Raw genomic sequence first — 14,845 nt, 5'->3', positions numbered from 1 at the left:
CAAAACAACGTTTGCCGGGTCAGCTAGTATGTTAATAAAAATGTTAACGCAAATGTACATGAAAGTGTTAATAAATAAAACGTTGTCTAAAATATACATCAAAATGTTAAGTGACATGTCAATAAAAACGAGCTATTGACTCTAGAATTCAGGCCGGTTCATACCCTGTCCCGGGTCTCAGATGATTTGGGTTTACTGTGGATCGTATGGAGCTTGTGAAACCATTGCTGTTGATGGCGCACTGTTATGGGGACGTTTATGCGTCTCCAAGACCTTAAACTCTTTAGGCATAAAAGCTATTTTATCTAATAATCGCTTGATAAAGAAATAACTGATCCCGGAAATGGGGCGCACTCGGTCTGATTTTTCGCCGTATTGAAAGGGTTAAAGTAATGCATACAAAGAGTTGCCTCAGTCTTTTATAATGAATTTGTAGAATAAATAATTTCTACACAGTAGCATTAACACAAGCAATTTGTTACTGCTTTGTTACGGTATTTTAAGAAATCATCGTAGTAAATCTGCACATCAGCAAGATTATCTGTAGAATAACTGATTTGTACAGTGTAGCAGTAACAAAAGCAGTTTGGTTACATTATTAATACTACAAAAAAAAGGGGAAATAATGTCTGAAAAAATTACCCTACTGTATGGTAAGGACATTTCTAGTGAATAAAAACCATAATTCTTGTTAATAAAACCAAAATATACGGTATTTAAACCATTCATTTGGTAATTTTTCCGCTCGTTTGGTCACGGTTTACCGGAAATTCTGTTTTTAAAATTATAGTTCTTATTACTACACAGTTAATTTAATATACAAGACTAAAAAGAAAATTTAACCTAATGTTTTTAGATTTATTTTGCCATACTCTGAGGTATCATGATAAAATGACCACATTTTACCACATTTACCGAATTATATATCGCATATTACGATATCATATTTTATGGTTAATTTTACCAAAATCATTATCGAAACGCTACGGTAAAAACTACTGAAATTTTTGGTATTCCCATAGATCAAGAAACACGGCAAATTTTACCGTGTTCTGGTAGTTTTCTCAATATACTTTTTCCGCAACTAAAATTGTAAGACATTGATTTAAGAAAAATATCCAAACATTTTTATGCTTTTTCAATTATTCAAATGTTTTTGCGTTTTAAAAATTATTCCAAATGGTAACACTTGAACTAAAATGGTTAAAAGTTGAGTTTTTATAGCTAACATTAGAATGAAAACTTAAATCATATGTAAGTTTGTTAGTGTTTCAGATTTTATAACGAAATCAATGTTGTTTAGTTTTATTTATTACGTTCATTAATGTAATTATGTTTATTGAATAACTATAACTCACTGTATGATTTCCTGATTGACATTGTTCTGGACCAATTCTGTTATCGCTCCGCATTTCTGAAGAAAAAAAAAACTTTTATAGCATACGATTATAGAATGCATTCATGCTAATGTATTTTAAATGTAATATATCATTTAAGACTTACCAAAAATTATATAAATATATCAAAATAAATATAAGATGGTTTATTATTTTCTCTTAATAATATATAACTTAAAATTTTTTGTCAAAATGGTCAAACAAACATACACATTCTCTCTAACTAATATTCGAGCGAAAAAAAGCATTATTAATGCCTGGTGAATCACTACTGAGGAAGGTAAAATCGTAGCAAGATGCTCCAACCACCATAGTTGTTTTCCCAGTCCAGGGAGAATTAGGATGCCTAATGTAACAGGTCATGAAATGTTTAAACACATGTTTCACATTACCCCACTATAGAGCGCAAGACAAAAATACGAGCCACCCTGATTAACTTTTGATCTAATGATCGAATCTTCACGTTCTAGAATTTAATTTCAATGGTTCAAAGGGGTAACCTCAAATATACTGAATAATTAACGATATTTATAGTTACGAAATTAAACACAAAAACGTATTTCCTCTGAGTAAGTATTTTTTTCCCGACGATTTCAAACTCATAAAATGTAAGGGCTAACCGTAATCTCAGAACTAGGGTCCCAATAGCTTGACCAAAAGAGCTGTCCAAAGTTTGGAACCCTTTATGTTAATTTTACTTTTTGCGTATTTCACAATCTCTCGAATGGAAAATTTTTGCACAAATTTATAAAATTCGTTTATTTCAATATAATATATCAAACTGTAAGATATGTAGTTTACTACAGCATTATAAAAAATGTAATTTTAAAGGACGAAACAAAATTTGAGCGAAATCGGTCAAATAGTTTATCAGAAATCCTATTTTGTAAAAGTCGTATTTTTAGAATTTGATTTCTCAGGAAAAATATGACTAATTGCGCTCAAAATTTCTAATTTCTCAAGTAAAAATACATTCTTTAAAATAATGTCAAAAGTTGCATAATTTACAATCCAATTTTTTGTCCACTGCTATTTAATAAAACAATAAAAATTAATAAAGGCTTACTAAAATTCATTTTTTGCGTGAATTTATCATTGTTAAAATTAATATTTGTATTTGTATAATTTATATTTGTGTGCAAAATGTTTTCAATTTTCTTAAAATGTTTTCGAAATATGGCGAAATCAAAAAAGGAAAATTTACAGTAAGGGGCCCAAACTTTCGACCACTCTCCTAACCAAACTAACCATATATCCCAGCTTGAGGCCTAGCCCAGCCCCTATATTTTGGGGGTCGCAAGTACCCATTCATCGAGAAAAAAAATAACTATGTTTATTTAGAGAAAGTATAATTTCGTGGCTGATTTCGTAACTCAAAACATCGTCTGCACTAATTAGGTCACCCCTCTAACCATTGAGTCCTAGAACGAGAAAATACCTTCATTAGACCAAAAGCTATTCAGGGTGGTCCAGATTTCATTTTGCGCATTGTACATAACATATAACTTGAATGAGTCAGGAATGGGTGGAAAATAAACTACTCCGTGAGCTCGAACCACTGTCCTTGACATTACTATTTCCAGAATAGTTGCCAAACTTTAGTTGGAAACATACAATAATGCTCAAAAAATATCTGATATTATTTCAGAATCAAATCTATTATTGCTTTATTTCAATACATAAATTTAAATTATATTTAAAAAATTAGTCAGAACCAAATAGCTAAAATAAAAATTAAGGTGGCTCAAACAACTAAACCATTTTACATCGTGATGTATTTTACGTTTTGTATTCCGCCAACAATTAACTAATTTTACATTACAAAATCTTTTACATTAAATGCAACCGTTACATAGGTACAATTCTATATTTTACATTCTGAAAACAATTAACCAGTTTTACATTAAATGATTAACAGTGGCTTCTACACAATGATGAGATCTATATTTTGCATTCTACCAACCATATTACATAAAAATCAGCAGCTGCTACCTAATAAGCTATTTCTTATTTTATTTACTGAAACTTTAAAATTGTTCCAATCTTAGACAGTACAAAAATCATTTTAACACGTATTTAAAATAACTTACCTTCAAACATATCGTGCATTAATTTACCATAAGTATCACACTCTGGATACAAGGGTAGCATAATCATTCCACCAGTGCCTCCTGGAGCAGCAGCTCCTATTGGACCTCCGGCGCCTCCTGGACTACCTGGTGGTCCAGGAGTACCAGGACTACCAGGTGGATAACCAGGGCCTCCTCCTCCACCTTGGCCTCCTGTACCACCACCTCCTCTTGGACCACCTGCACCTCCTGGTCCGCCGGCCCCTCCTGGTCCACCTGGGCAATTACGAAAACCAGTTCCTCCCTGGCCCCCAGTGCCTCCTGGACCACCAGTACCTCCTGGGCCACCAGCGCCTCCTGGACTACCGGCCCCTCCTGGGCCAGCAGGGCAACCTGAAGTACCTGGTGCTCCAGGAGAACCAGGACTACCACCTTGACCTTGTACTGTTACAAGGATTACCACTGTGATGAATAAAACGGTAAATATGAAACACTTCATGTCGAAGCAGAAGGAAACATGCAAAAGTACGCTTTTTATAACAGTCGTTCGATTCCGTGTGTATACTTCCTGCAGCGTATCTGATACATCTATAAATTATTAGCAACACGCGCTGTCGAAACAACACGTTATCAGTAACCTTCTAGACACGCGCTGTAGAAAATTTTCTTCTTCTTTTGCGTAAGAGGAAGCAGTAAGATTAAGAGTATAAGCAAATGATAATAGTTGGATAATAGTTGGATACACGTGTTGAAGAGACAAATAAAAACTTCTTACTTGCGACTTCCTCGTAAGTTCAATTCTAATCTTATTTTAGAAATTTAGAAGTTATTGATCAGGTTTTCCCCTGAATAAATTTCGCGTGAGTTTGAAACAGTAATAGAATAATACATGCTATCTAAATAATGAGTTCGAAATATTATTGCCTATGAGAAAAATTTGATCTTATTACATTACTAGCTGGATGCCCGTTCTTAGCAGCGGTTGAGAAAAAAATAGATTATCATTAATTTAATGTAGAACAGCATTACAAAATCATGTACAAAACTAAAAGACATATACAAACACAATTAATACAGCTAAAGTAATTTCATTTTTATTTATTTATTTATTATTATTATTTGTCCTTCTCGGTTGCTTTGTGTTATTAGATAAAGAAAAACCTAAAATAATTTTTTTGTAATTTTACTAATTTCCAATTTACACCTGTGTTAACATTTCTTCAATACAGACATTTACAGGGCAGATTTGTTGGCCACTCTTACAATGGCACTATATTAGGTAGGCCAACGTTGCACCCACAGGAAGGACAGGTAGTATGGAGAATGAAAAAACATCCATGCCATTCCTGGGATTCGAACCCAGAACCTTTCTGATGCAAGGCCAGTTCCCTGACAAAGTACTACTACCGTTACAGTCCGGTCGGTTCAAATAAAAATGTTATTGAACGATGAAGACTCACAATCACCAAAATGGACCACAAACTGGTGGGGTTTTTCCTGTACTTATTCGTAGGGCCATGAAAAACTCCCTTCAGCGGTATCTATAATAAAACTGCAGCAATAATCATGATACCAATATTGCCTTCATATTTTTTAATTAAGCATCATAGTCAGTAATAACACAACGATTTTTTATCTTTCTCTTAGAGGAATAAATTGAATTTCTCAATTAATTTTGCATTTTAGTCTATGGCTTGTTCTTTAATTTCAGCTAGTACTCATTATCAAAATCAAATAAGCACCATTGGCGTCAAAAAATGTATTACAAATTTTTTCTTTTCTTCTAAACGAAAAAAATTATTTCTCCATCAATTTTGTGTTTCAGTGACTAATTTATTTTATTTTAATTACTATTAATGCAAAATAATTTTGTTTTACAGTAATACGTTTGAAACAGTAAGAAAAAAATAAACACGTTGTTTCAGATTATTTCAGGAATACTCATTTGGAGAGGTAGTCCACTTATACTAGCACGTTATAGCTAATAATTGAGACATAAAGAATAAAAAACAACTAAACATTAAAGAAAGTGCAATAAGCTATTTTTTTTTAAATAATAAAAACTATCTATGAAAGCTATAAGCTAGCAAACAATCCCGATGTTATCTTTAAAATTATTTATAAACAAAATCGTCTGCAATTTTATTTATAAAGGCTAATTGATATGGGAAAATATCATCTTTTAAACGTCTGTACCAAATGATCAATTGAAATTTTTGAACAATTGTTCGGATCATGAATTATAATTAATCCTTTACACCTCTGTCCGAATTTCAGAACACTAGAACAAAGAGTTATAAGAGAGAGAATCACAAACACATTTTATATTACAGATGAAAAATCAAAACTAATGAATAACGTAGTATTTTAACAACATACACAGATCGTATGCAAAGATATGATTCCATGGTAAAATTAAAATTAAAATTTCATTAGAATCCTTGCCCAGAGGTATCGTCATACGATGCTTACGGCGCAACCCTACTATGAACTGTTCCTTCTTGTGCTCCTAGACAGGTCATAATAGAAAAGTGCCCCTAACCGCGTGCGACGACAAAGTAACTCCCACATCAAGCACTGTGAAAAACTGGCCTTCGTGGAGAACTTTGTAATGGAGTAAACCTGTCTTTGCGCTACATGGAGAGGATAATCGCAAAAACCTCACACGGTTAGCTCGACAGCAAGGTGCACTATAACCAATGGTCCATTTACCATTTTACGTCAGCACTGTGGTCGGTTTAAACAAGGTTGCTCAATTTTCTGAAATTTTTGCACTATTCATTGTGTAATATTTTGACAGCTGATGAAATGATTAGGGTACAATTAAATTAAAAGTGTTTTGTTTAGCATTATATTTAAGTTATTCTTTTGTCATAACTAATATATTAACTTGTGATAGTTTTAGCCTGTTTGAATTCTTAGATATATGGAATTTTATTGTACCATTTAAAGTAACGATGAAATTAAATATATTTTTTCACACAAAATATTCGTGGTTTTGTATCCGAATTAAATCAAATAGGCGTTTTATTTTAAGACAAAATTATTTTTAATAAGCGAAAAGAATATATTTAACTACTCAGTTGTATAAATGACTGTTTATAATCTGATCCATCCCTTATTTTAACCAATTCAATTAGAAAGAATTTTCCTTAGAAAGAAACGATATAATTATGAAAATTTTTTTAATCGGAATTCTAACTTTTCAGTAAGAAATTCAACTACGTATCAGAAGCATTAAATTAATTAATTGTTTTTGAAGTTTTAAACATTAAAAGTGTGTTATTGAAACAAATTTTGTATTAAAAAATGCAGAACTTTATAATTGAATATATTTATTTCACCGACATTTCATGTTTCATCATAAAAGGTGGCAACAGTTATATTGACAATTTAAATTTCGATTTCATCAAACTTCGGCTCCGTTACATGAATTTCCTTGTACAAACTCCATAATCTTATCCACACATTCTTGTGGCATTGGCTCAGTTACTGCACAGCGAACCTTTTTCGCATCTTCAGACATGCATATCTAAAAAATAAATAAATAAATACATAAAAAAAATTAAGGAACATGACAAAAAAGTACCTTTATTCTACTATTCGAAAAGAAAAAATAACTTTAAAGCTTAATTTTAAAAATTGTAAAATAAATTGAATTTTTAATTCTGTTATGTGATATATGTAGAAAGCGACGTCAGAGAAGAGTTAAAAAAATTGTTTTAATTAATTATATTTGATTTCATGATTAAACTTACTATCGTTTCTGTTTAAAAAATTACAAAATGTAAAATCTTTTTTAATGACATTTTTGCAAAGCTGCTTTTCGAATAATAAAAGTTTCTACGCATTAGAATTAGCCTGATAGAGGAAAGGGGACTATTCGGCCATTTTTCACTAATTTATGAAAATACCTTATTTAATATATTTTTTTAACTCATAAAGTGTTTTCTTAAGAATAATTTGGACGTTTACCTGCATTCTCGTTTATATTTGGAATTACAAAACTGATTATTGAATAATAAGTTTTATAAAAAAAGGTTGTTTTTGTAGACATTTGCACCACTACATGGGACAAGCTATGCGGCTAGAGTGGATGAACTTAATAACTTATTATTTCCTCGTTTAATACAACTACAATACTCGTTTAATACAATTAATGCAATCAACTACAATCTAAGTCTTAGTGAAGAATAAATACTGGCATATTATAATTAAAGTACTAATTTGCACTATTTATTATACTGAGAAATACAGTTTGAAAGCAAGGCAATACATTTTGAAACAATTATTGAACTTGATTTATTTGAAAGCAGAAAGCCAAATTTAAGTGAAATTTTTAATATCCATAGTTTTTAATTGATGATGAAATGTTTTGAATGGACATCACACGCAAACAAATCGCAAAAGCGTTACAGGACCGTTCGTGGTTATTCTGTTTTAGAAAAATGTGTTACAAAAAATAAATATTTGAAAAATACTTTGTTTTCTTTATTAATTCAACTTTAATGAATCATATTCTATTCACTAATTTCATAAAACAACTCTGTTAAATGTTCTATAAACCTTCAAAAACTGGATTAATAGAGAGATTTCGTGCTAAATTTTTCACTTGAGATTGAAACAACTTTTTGTATATTGTATATCATTCCACAAAATCATTCTAGTTTAGAAAATAAATAACGTCAAATGTGTTACATTTTTACGATTTTGTGGGACTTTATGAAATCACTCTAGTTGATTTGCACATTAGCAAGATAATTTGTGGAATAAATCATTTCTACACAGTAGCAGTAGCACAAGCAATTTGTTACTGCTTTGTTACGGTATTTTAAGAAATCATCCTAGCACATCTGTACATCAGCAAGATTATCTGTAGAATAACTGATTTGTACAGTGTAGCAGTAACACAAGCAGTTTGGTTACATTATTAATACTACAAAAAAAGGGGAAATAATGTCTGAAAAAATTACCTTACTGTATGGTAAGGACATTTCTAATGAATAAAAACCATAATTCTAGTTAATAAACCCAAAATATACGGTATTTAAACCATTCATTTGGTAATTTTTCCGCTCGCTTGGTTTGATTTACCGAAAATTCTGGTTTTTAAAATTATAGTTCTTATTACTACACAGTTCGTATAATATACAAAACTAAAAAGTAAATTTAACCTAATGTTTTTATTTTTTTATTTTGCCACGCTTTGAGGTATCATGATATAAAATAATCATATTTTGCAACATTTACCGAATTATATATTATACATTATGAAATCATGTTTTATGGTTAATTTGCCAAAATCATTATCGAAACTACGGTAAAAACTGCCGAACTTTTAGGTATTCCCATAGAGCAAAAGGCACGGAAAATTTACCGTGTTATGGAAGTTTCAACCACGCATTTTTTCTCAGTGTACTATTTCTGTAAAGTAAAATTGTAAGACATAAATTTAAGAAAAATATTCAAAANTGACTCTTCTGAAACTGAAAACTCTTGAGTCCTCATTAAAGATTAGAGGAAAGCAGCGAGAGCTGAGTCTACATTAGTGGTTTATAAATAAATATGTTAATAAAAATGTTAACGCAAATGTACATGAAAGTGTTAATAAATAAAACGTTGTCTAAAATATACATCAAAATGTTAAGTGACATGTCCATAAAAACGAGCTATTGACTCTAGAATTCAGGCCGGTTCATACCCTGTCCCGGGTCTCAGATGATTTGGGTTTACTGTGGATCGTATGAAGCTTGTGAAACCATTGCTGTTGATGGCGCACTGTTATGGGGACGTTTATGCGTCTCCAAGACCTTAAACTCTTTAGGCATAAAAGCTATTTTATCTAATAATCGCTTGATAAAGAAATAACTGATCCCGGAAATGGGGTGCACTCGGTCTGATTTTTCGCCGTATTGAAAGGGTTAAAGTAATACATACAAAGAGTTGCCTCAGTCTTTTATAATGAAAAAAAAATTTAATGAATTCCTTATATTCAGATTTTGCACCATCATAAATCTATCAAAATACCAATAGGTACTAACATGCTGATTACTTAGGTAATTTAAGAAAAGAAACGGTTTTTTGGGACTTTAAGAAATCACTCTGGTTAATTTGCACATTAGCAAGATAATTTGTAGAATAAATAATTTCTACACAGTAGCAGTAACACATGCAATTTGTCACTGCTTTGTTACGGTATTTTAAGAAATCATCCTAGTAAATGTGCACATTAGCAGGATTATCTGTAGAATAACTGATTTCTACAGTGTAGCAGTAACACAAGTGTAGCAGTAATACAGTGTAGCAGCAATAAAAACCATAATTCTAGTTAATAAAACGAAATTATACGGTAACCCTTTTTAAGTACCTTAAACCATTCATTTGGTCATTTTTCCGCTCGTTTGGTTTGATTTACCGAAAATTCTGGTTTTTAAAATTACAGTTCTTATTACTACACAGTTCGCATAATATTCAAAACCAAAAAGTAAATTTAATCTAATGTTTTTATTTTTTTATTTTGCCACACTTTGAGGTATCATGATATAAAATAATCATATTTTGCAACATTTACCGAATTATATATAATACATTATGAAATCATATTTTGTTGTTAATTTTACAAAAATCATTATCGAAACGCTGCGATAAAACCTTCCGAGCTTTTTGGTATTCTTATAGACAAAGTATCGCGGTAAATTTTACCGTATTCTGGTAGTTTCAAAAACGCTTTTTTTTCTCAGTCTCTTTAGCGTCAACTAAAATTGCAAGGCATAAATTTAAGAAAAAAATACAACCCTTTTTAAGTTTCAATTATTAAAGTATTTTTGCTTTTAAAAATTCTACCAAATGTTAACACTTAAGTAAAAATGGATAAGAGTTGAGTTTTTATAGAAAACGTTAAAATAAGAACTGCTTAGATTTATTTATTATGCTTAGATTTATTTATTACGTTCATTAATGTAATTATGTTTATTGAATAACTATAACTCACTGTTTGATTTCCTGATTGACACTGCTCTGGACCAATTCTGTTATCATTCCACATTTCTGAAAAATAAAATATACATTTATTGCATACGATTATAGCATGCATCCATGCTACTGTACTTTAAATGTAATATATCATTTAAGACTTACTAAAAATAACATAAATATTTTAAAATAAATATAAGATGTTTTAATATTTTCTCTTAAAATGCAAAAATTTTAAGAGAAAGATTATTTATTTTATTATTTTCTCTTAAATGTAAAAATTTTAAGTTATACAACTTAAAATTTTTTGTCAAAATAGTCAAAGAAACATACACATTCTCTCTAACTAATATTAAGCGAAAAAAAAGCATTATTAATGCCTGGTGAATCCCTATTGTGGAAGGTAAAATAGCAACAAGATGCTCTATTCTCCATAGTTATTTACCCAGTCCAGAGAGAATGAATTAGGAAGTCTAATGTAGCAGGTCATGAAATGTATAAACGCATGTTTTTCATTATCCCACTACAGCGCAAAACAAACAAACACCAGCCCCCTGATTAAATTTTGATCTAATGATCGAATCTTCACGTTCTAGAATTTACTCTTAATGGTTCAAAGGGGTGAGCTCAAATATGCCGAATAAAAAAAGCTATTTTAAGTTACAAAATTAGGCACCAAAACGTACTTTCACTGAATAAACATAACTTTTTTCTCGACGAATTCGATTTCCGACCCCCCAAAAATAGGGGCTGTCCGGAATCTACGAAATATAGTCCCAATAGCTTGACCAGGAGAGCTGTCCAAAGCTTGGACCCCTTGATGTTAATTTTACTTTTTGCGTATTTCACAATATCTCGAGAAATTTGTTAAGTGAATTGAAAAATTTTCTCACTAACTTATAAAATTCGCTTGTTTAAATATAATATACTAAACTGCAAGATTAGTAGTTTATTACATCATTTTTAAAAAAATGTAATTTTAAGGGACAAAACAAAATTTGAGCAAAATCGGTCAAATAGTTTATCAGAAATCTTATTCTGAAACAGTCGTATTTTTATAATTTGATTTCTCAGGAACTATTTGACCAATTGTGCTCAAAATTTCTAATTTGTCATGTAAAAATACATTCTTTAAAATAAAAGTTGTAGAATTTAAATTTATTTAATTGCCAAAAGTTGCATAATTTACAATCCATTTTTTTTCCATTGCTATCCAATAAAGCAATAAAAAATAGAAAAGTCTTACCGATATTCAATTTTTGGGTGGGATTGTCTATGGTTAAATTAATTTTATATTTGTGGGCAAAGTGTTTTCTATTTACTTAAAAAGATCTCGAGATCCAAACTTTCAACCACTCTCCCGACAAAATTAACCATATATCCCAGCCTAGCCCCTATATTTTGGGGTTCGGAAATCCACATTCATCGAGAAAGAAAAATAACTATGTTTACTTAGAGAAAGTACTGTTTTGTGCCTGATTTCGCAACTCAAAACATCGTCTGCACTAATTAGGTCACTCCTTCTGCCATTGAGTCCTAGAACGTGAAGATACCTTCAATAGATCAAAAGTTATTCAGGGTGGTCCAGCTTTTATTTTGCGCATTGTACATAACATTGAACTTGAATCAGACTGGAATGTGTGGAAATAAGCTACGCCGTGAGCTCGAAACACTGCTCTTGACATTTAGAGAATAGTTGCCAAACTTAAGTTGGAAATATACAATAATGTTCAAAAAATATCTTATATTATTTCAGAATCGAATCTATTATTGTTTTATTTTATTACATAAATTTAAATTATATTTAAAAAATTAGTCAGGACCAAACAGCTCAAATAAAAATTAAGATTGATCAAACAACTAAACCATTTTACATTGTGATGTATTTCACGTTTTGTATTCCATCAGCAATGAACTAATTTTACATTACATAAATCCTTACATTAAATGCAACCGTTACATAAGTATATATCTATATTTTACATTCTAAAAACAATTAGCCAGTTTTACATGACATGATTGAGAGTGGCTTCTACACAATGATGAGATCTGTATTTTGCATTCTACCAACCATATTACATAAAAATCAGTAGCTGCTACATAATAAGCTATTTCTTATTTTATTTACTGAAACTTTAGAAGTGTTCCAATATAAACAGTGCAAAAATAGTTTTAACACTCATTTAAAATAACTTACCTTTAAACATATCGTGCATTATTTTACCATAAGTGGCACACTCTGGATACAAGGGTAGCATGATCAATCCACCAGCGCCTCCTGGAGCAGCACCTCCTACTGAACCTTCGGCGCCTCCTGGACCAACAGGGCCACCTGGACTACCTGCTGATCCAGGAGTACCAGGACTACCAGGTGGAGAACCAGGGCCTCCACTTCCACCTCGGCCTCCTGGACCACCACCTCCTCTTGGACCACCCGGGCCTCCTGGACCACCGGCCCCTCCTGGTCCACCAGGGCAATCTGAACTACCAGAACGAAAACCAGCTCCTCCCTGGCCACCAGGGCCTCCTGAACCACCAGTGCTTCCTAAGCCACCAGTGCCTCCTGGAGTACCGGCACCTCCTGGACCACCAGGGCAGCCTGGACTACCTGGTGTTCCAGGAGAACCAGGACTACCACCTTGACCTTGTACTGTTACAAGGATTACCACTGTGATCAATAAAACGGTGAATAAGAAACACTTCATGTCGAAGCTGAGGGAAACATGCAAAAGTATGCTTTTTATAGCAATAGCTCGATGCCGTGTGTATACTTCCTGCAACGTATCTGATACATCTATAAATTATTAGCAACACGCGCTGTCGAAACAATACGTTATCAGTAACCTTCTAGACACGCGTTTTCGAGAATTTTCTTCTTCTTTTATGTAAGAGAAAGCAGTAAGATTAAGATTAAAAGCAAATGTAAACATAATAGTTGGATACACGTGTTGAAGTGACAAATAGAAACTTTTTACTCGCGACTTCCTCATAAGTTCATTTCATATATTATTTCAGAAATTTAGAATTTATTGATCAGGTTTTCTCCTGAATAAATTTCGCGTGAGTTTGAAACAGTAACATAATAATATATGCTATCTAAATAATGAGTTCGAAATATTATTGCCGATGAAAAAAAGTTGATCCTATTACATTACTAGCTGGATAACCGTTCTTAGTACGGGGAGAAAAGAAAAGTATATTATCATTAATTTAATACAGAATAACAGTTCAAAATCAAGTACAGAACTGAAAGAAATATATAAACACAATTACTGCAGCTAGAATAATTTCATTTTTATTTATTTATTATCATTATTTGTCCTTCTCGCTTGCTTTACGTTATTAGATAAAGAAAAACCAAAAATAATTTTTCTATAATTGTTTTTATCTCCAATGTACACCTGTGTTAACATTTCGTCAATACACACATTTACAGGGCAGATTTGTTAGCTCTTTCAGTGGGACCATACTAGTTGGGCCATCGTTGCACCCACAGGAAGGACAGATAGTATAGAGAATGAAAGAACATCCATGCCATGCCTGGGATTCGAACCCAAAATCTTTCTGATGCAAGGCCAGTTCCCTGACCCCCCCCCACACACACAGTACTACTACCCTTACAGACCGATCGGTTCAAATAAAAATGCTATTGAACGAAGAAGACTCACAATCACCAAAATGTACCACAAACAGGTGGTTTTTTACTGTACTTATTCGTAGGGTCATGAAAAACTCCTTTCAACGGTATCTATGATAAAACTGCACCAATAATCATGATACCAACATTGCCTTCACCAAATTTTAATTTCTCAATTAATTTTGCATTTTAGTCTGTAGCTTATTTTTCAATTTCAGCTAGTACTCATGATCAAAATCAAATAAGCATCATTGGCGTCAAAAAAAGTATAACACATTTTTCTTTTCTTTTAAGCGAAAAAAAATATTTCTCCATTAATTTTGCGTTTCAGTACCTAATTTATTTTATTTAAATCACCACTAATTCAAAATAATTTTATTTCAAAGTAATAAGTTTCAAACAGTAGAAATAAATAAGCACGTGGTTTTAGATTACTTTAGGAATATTCATTTCGTGAGGTAGTCCACTTATACTACCACGTTCTTGTTACTAATTGAGACATAAAGAATAAAAAACAACTAAACATTAAAAAAAGAATAAAAAACAATTTTTTTAAATAATAAAAACTGTGAAGAAAAGCTATAAGCTTGCAAACAATTCGCGATCGCAACGAACTATAGGGGGCGTTGTTGTATGAGACGCATACCTGCGATTTCTATATGAACCGTCATTCTGTTACTCTGGAGACGTCTTCAATGTAGCGTGTAGCATTGTAACGTTCCTTCTTTAATGTGGCTTATTAAATTTAAAAAAGAAAAATGCTTGATCTC

General features: G+C 31.7%; 1 protein-coding gene across 4 annotated transcripts in view; it reads right to left on the bottom strand.

Moving 5' to 3' along the window:
• Nucleotides 1-13,291, bottom strand: part of LOC122271244 (cuticle collagen 2-like) — a 120,150-nt gene extending 106,859 nt beyond the window's left edge. Inside the window, exons 1-3 of one of the 4 annotated variants that reach the window (XM_043051833.2) lie at nucleotides 12,636-13,291; nucleotides 10,458-10,513; nucleotides 6,785-6,998 (exon numbers count right to left, since the gene is read on the bottom strand). In XM_043051833.2, the coding sequence (XP_042907767.1) occupies nucleotides 6,876-6,998; nucleotides 10,458-10,513; nucleotides 12,636-13,143 (687 nt within the window). In that variant the 5' untranslated portion in view covers nucleotides 13,144-13,291 and the 3' untranslated portion in view covers nucleotides 6,785-6,875. Of the gene's footprint in view, nucleotides 1-6,784; nucleotides 6,999-10,457; nucleotides 10,514-12,635 lie in introns of those variants that run through there. The other 3 variants (XM_071187081.1, XM_071187080.1, XM_071187079.1) reach the window with 3 other exon arrangements.
• Nucleotides 13,292-14,845: the final 1,554 nt, after the last annotated feature.

This window comes from Parasteatoda tepidariorum, chromosome 10 (assembly GCF_043381705.1).
Source record: "Parasteatoda tepidariorum isolate YZ-2023 chromosome 10, CAS_Ptep_4.0, whole genome shotgun sequence".
Taxonomy (NCBI): Eukaryota; Metazoa; Arthropoda; class Arachnida; order Araneae; family Theridiidae; genus Parasteatoda; species Parasteatoda tepidariorum.
This window is presented reverse-complemented; position numbering and strand designations above follow the sequence as displayed.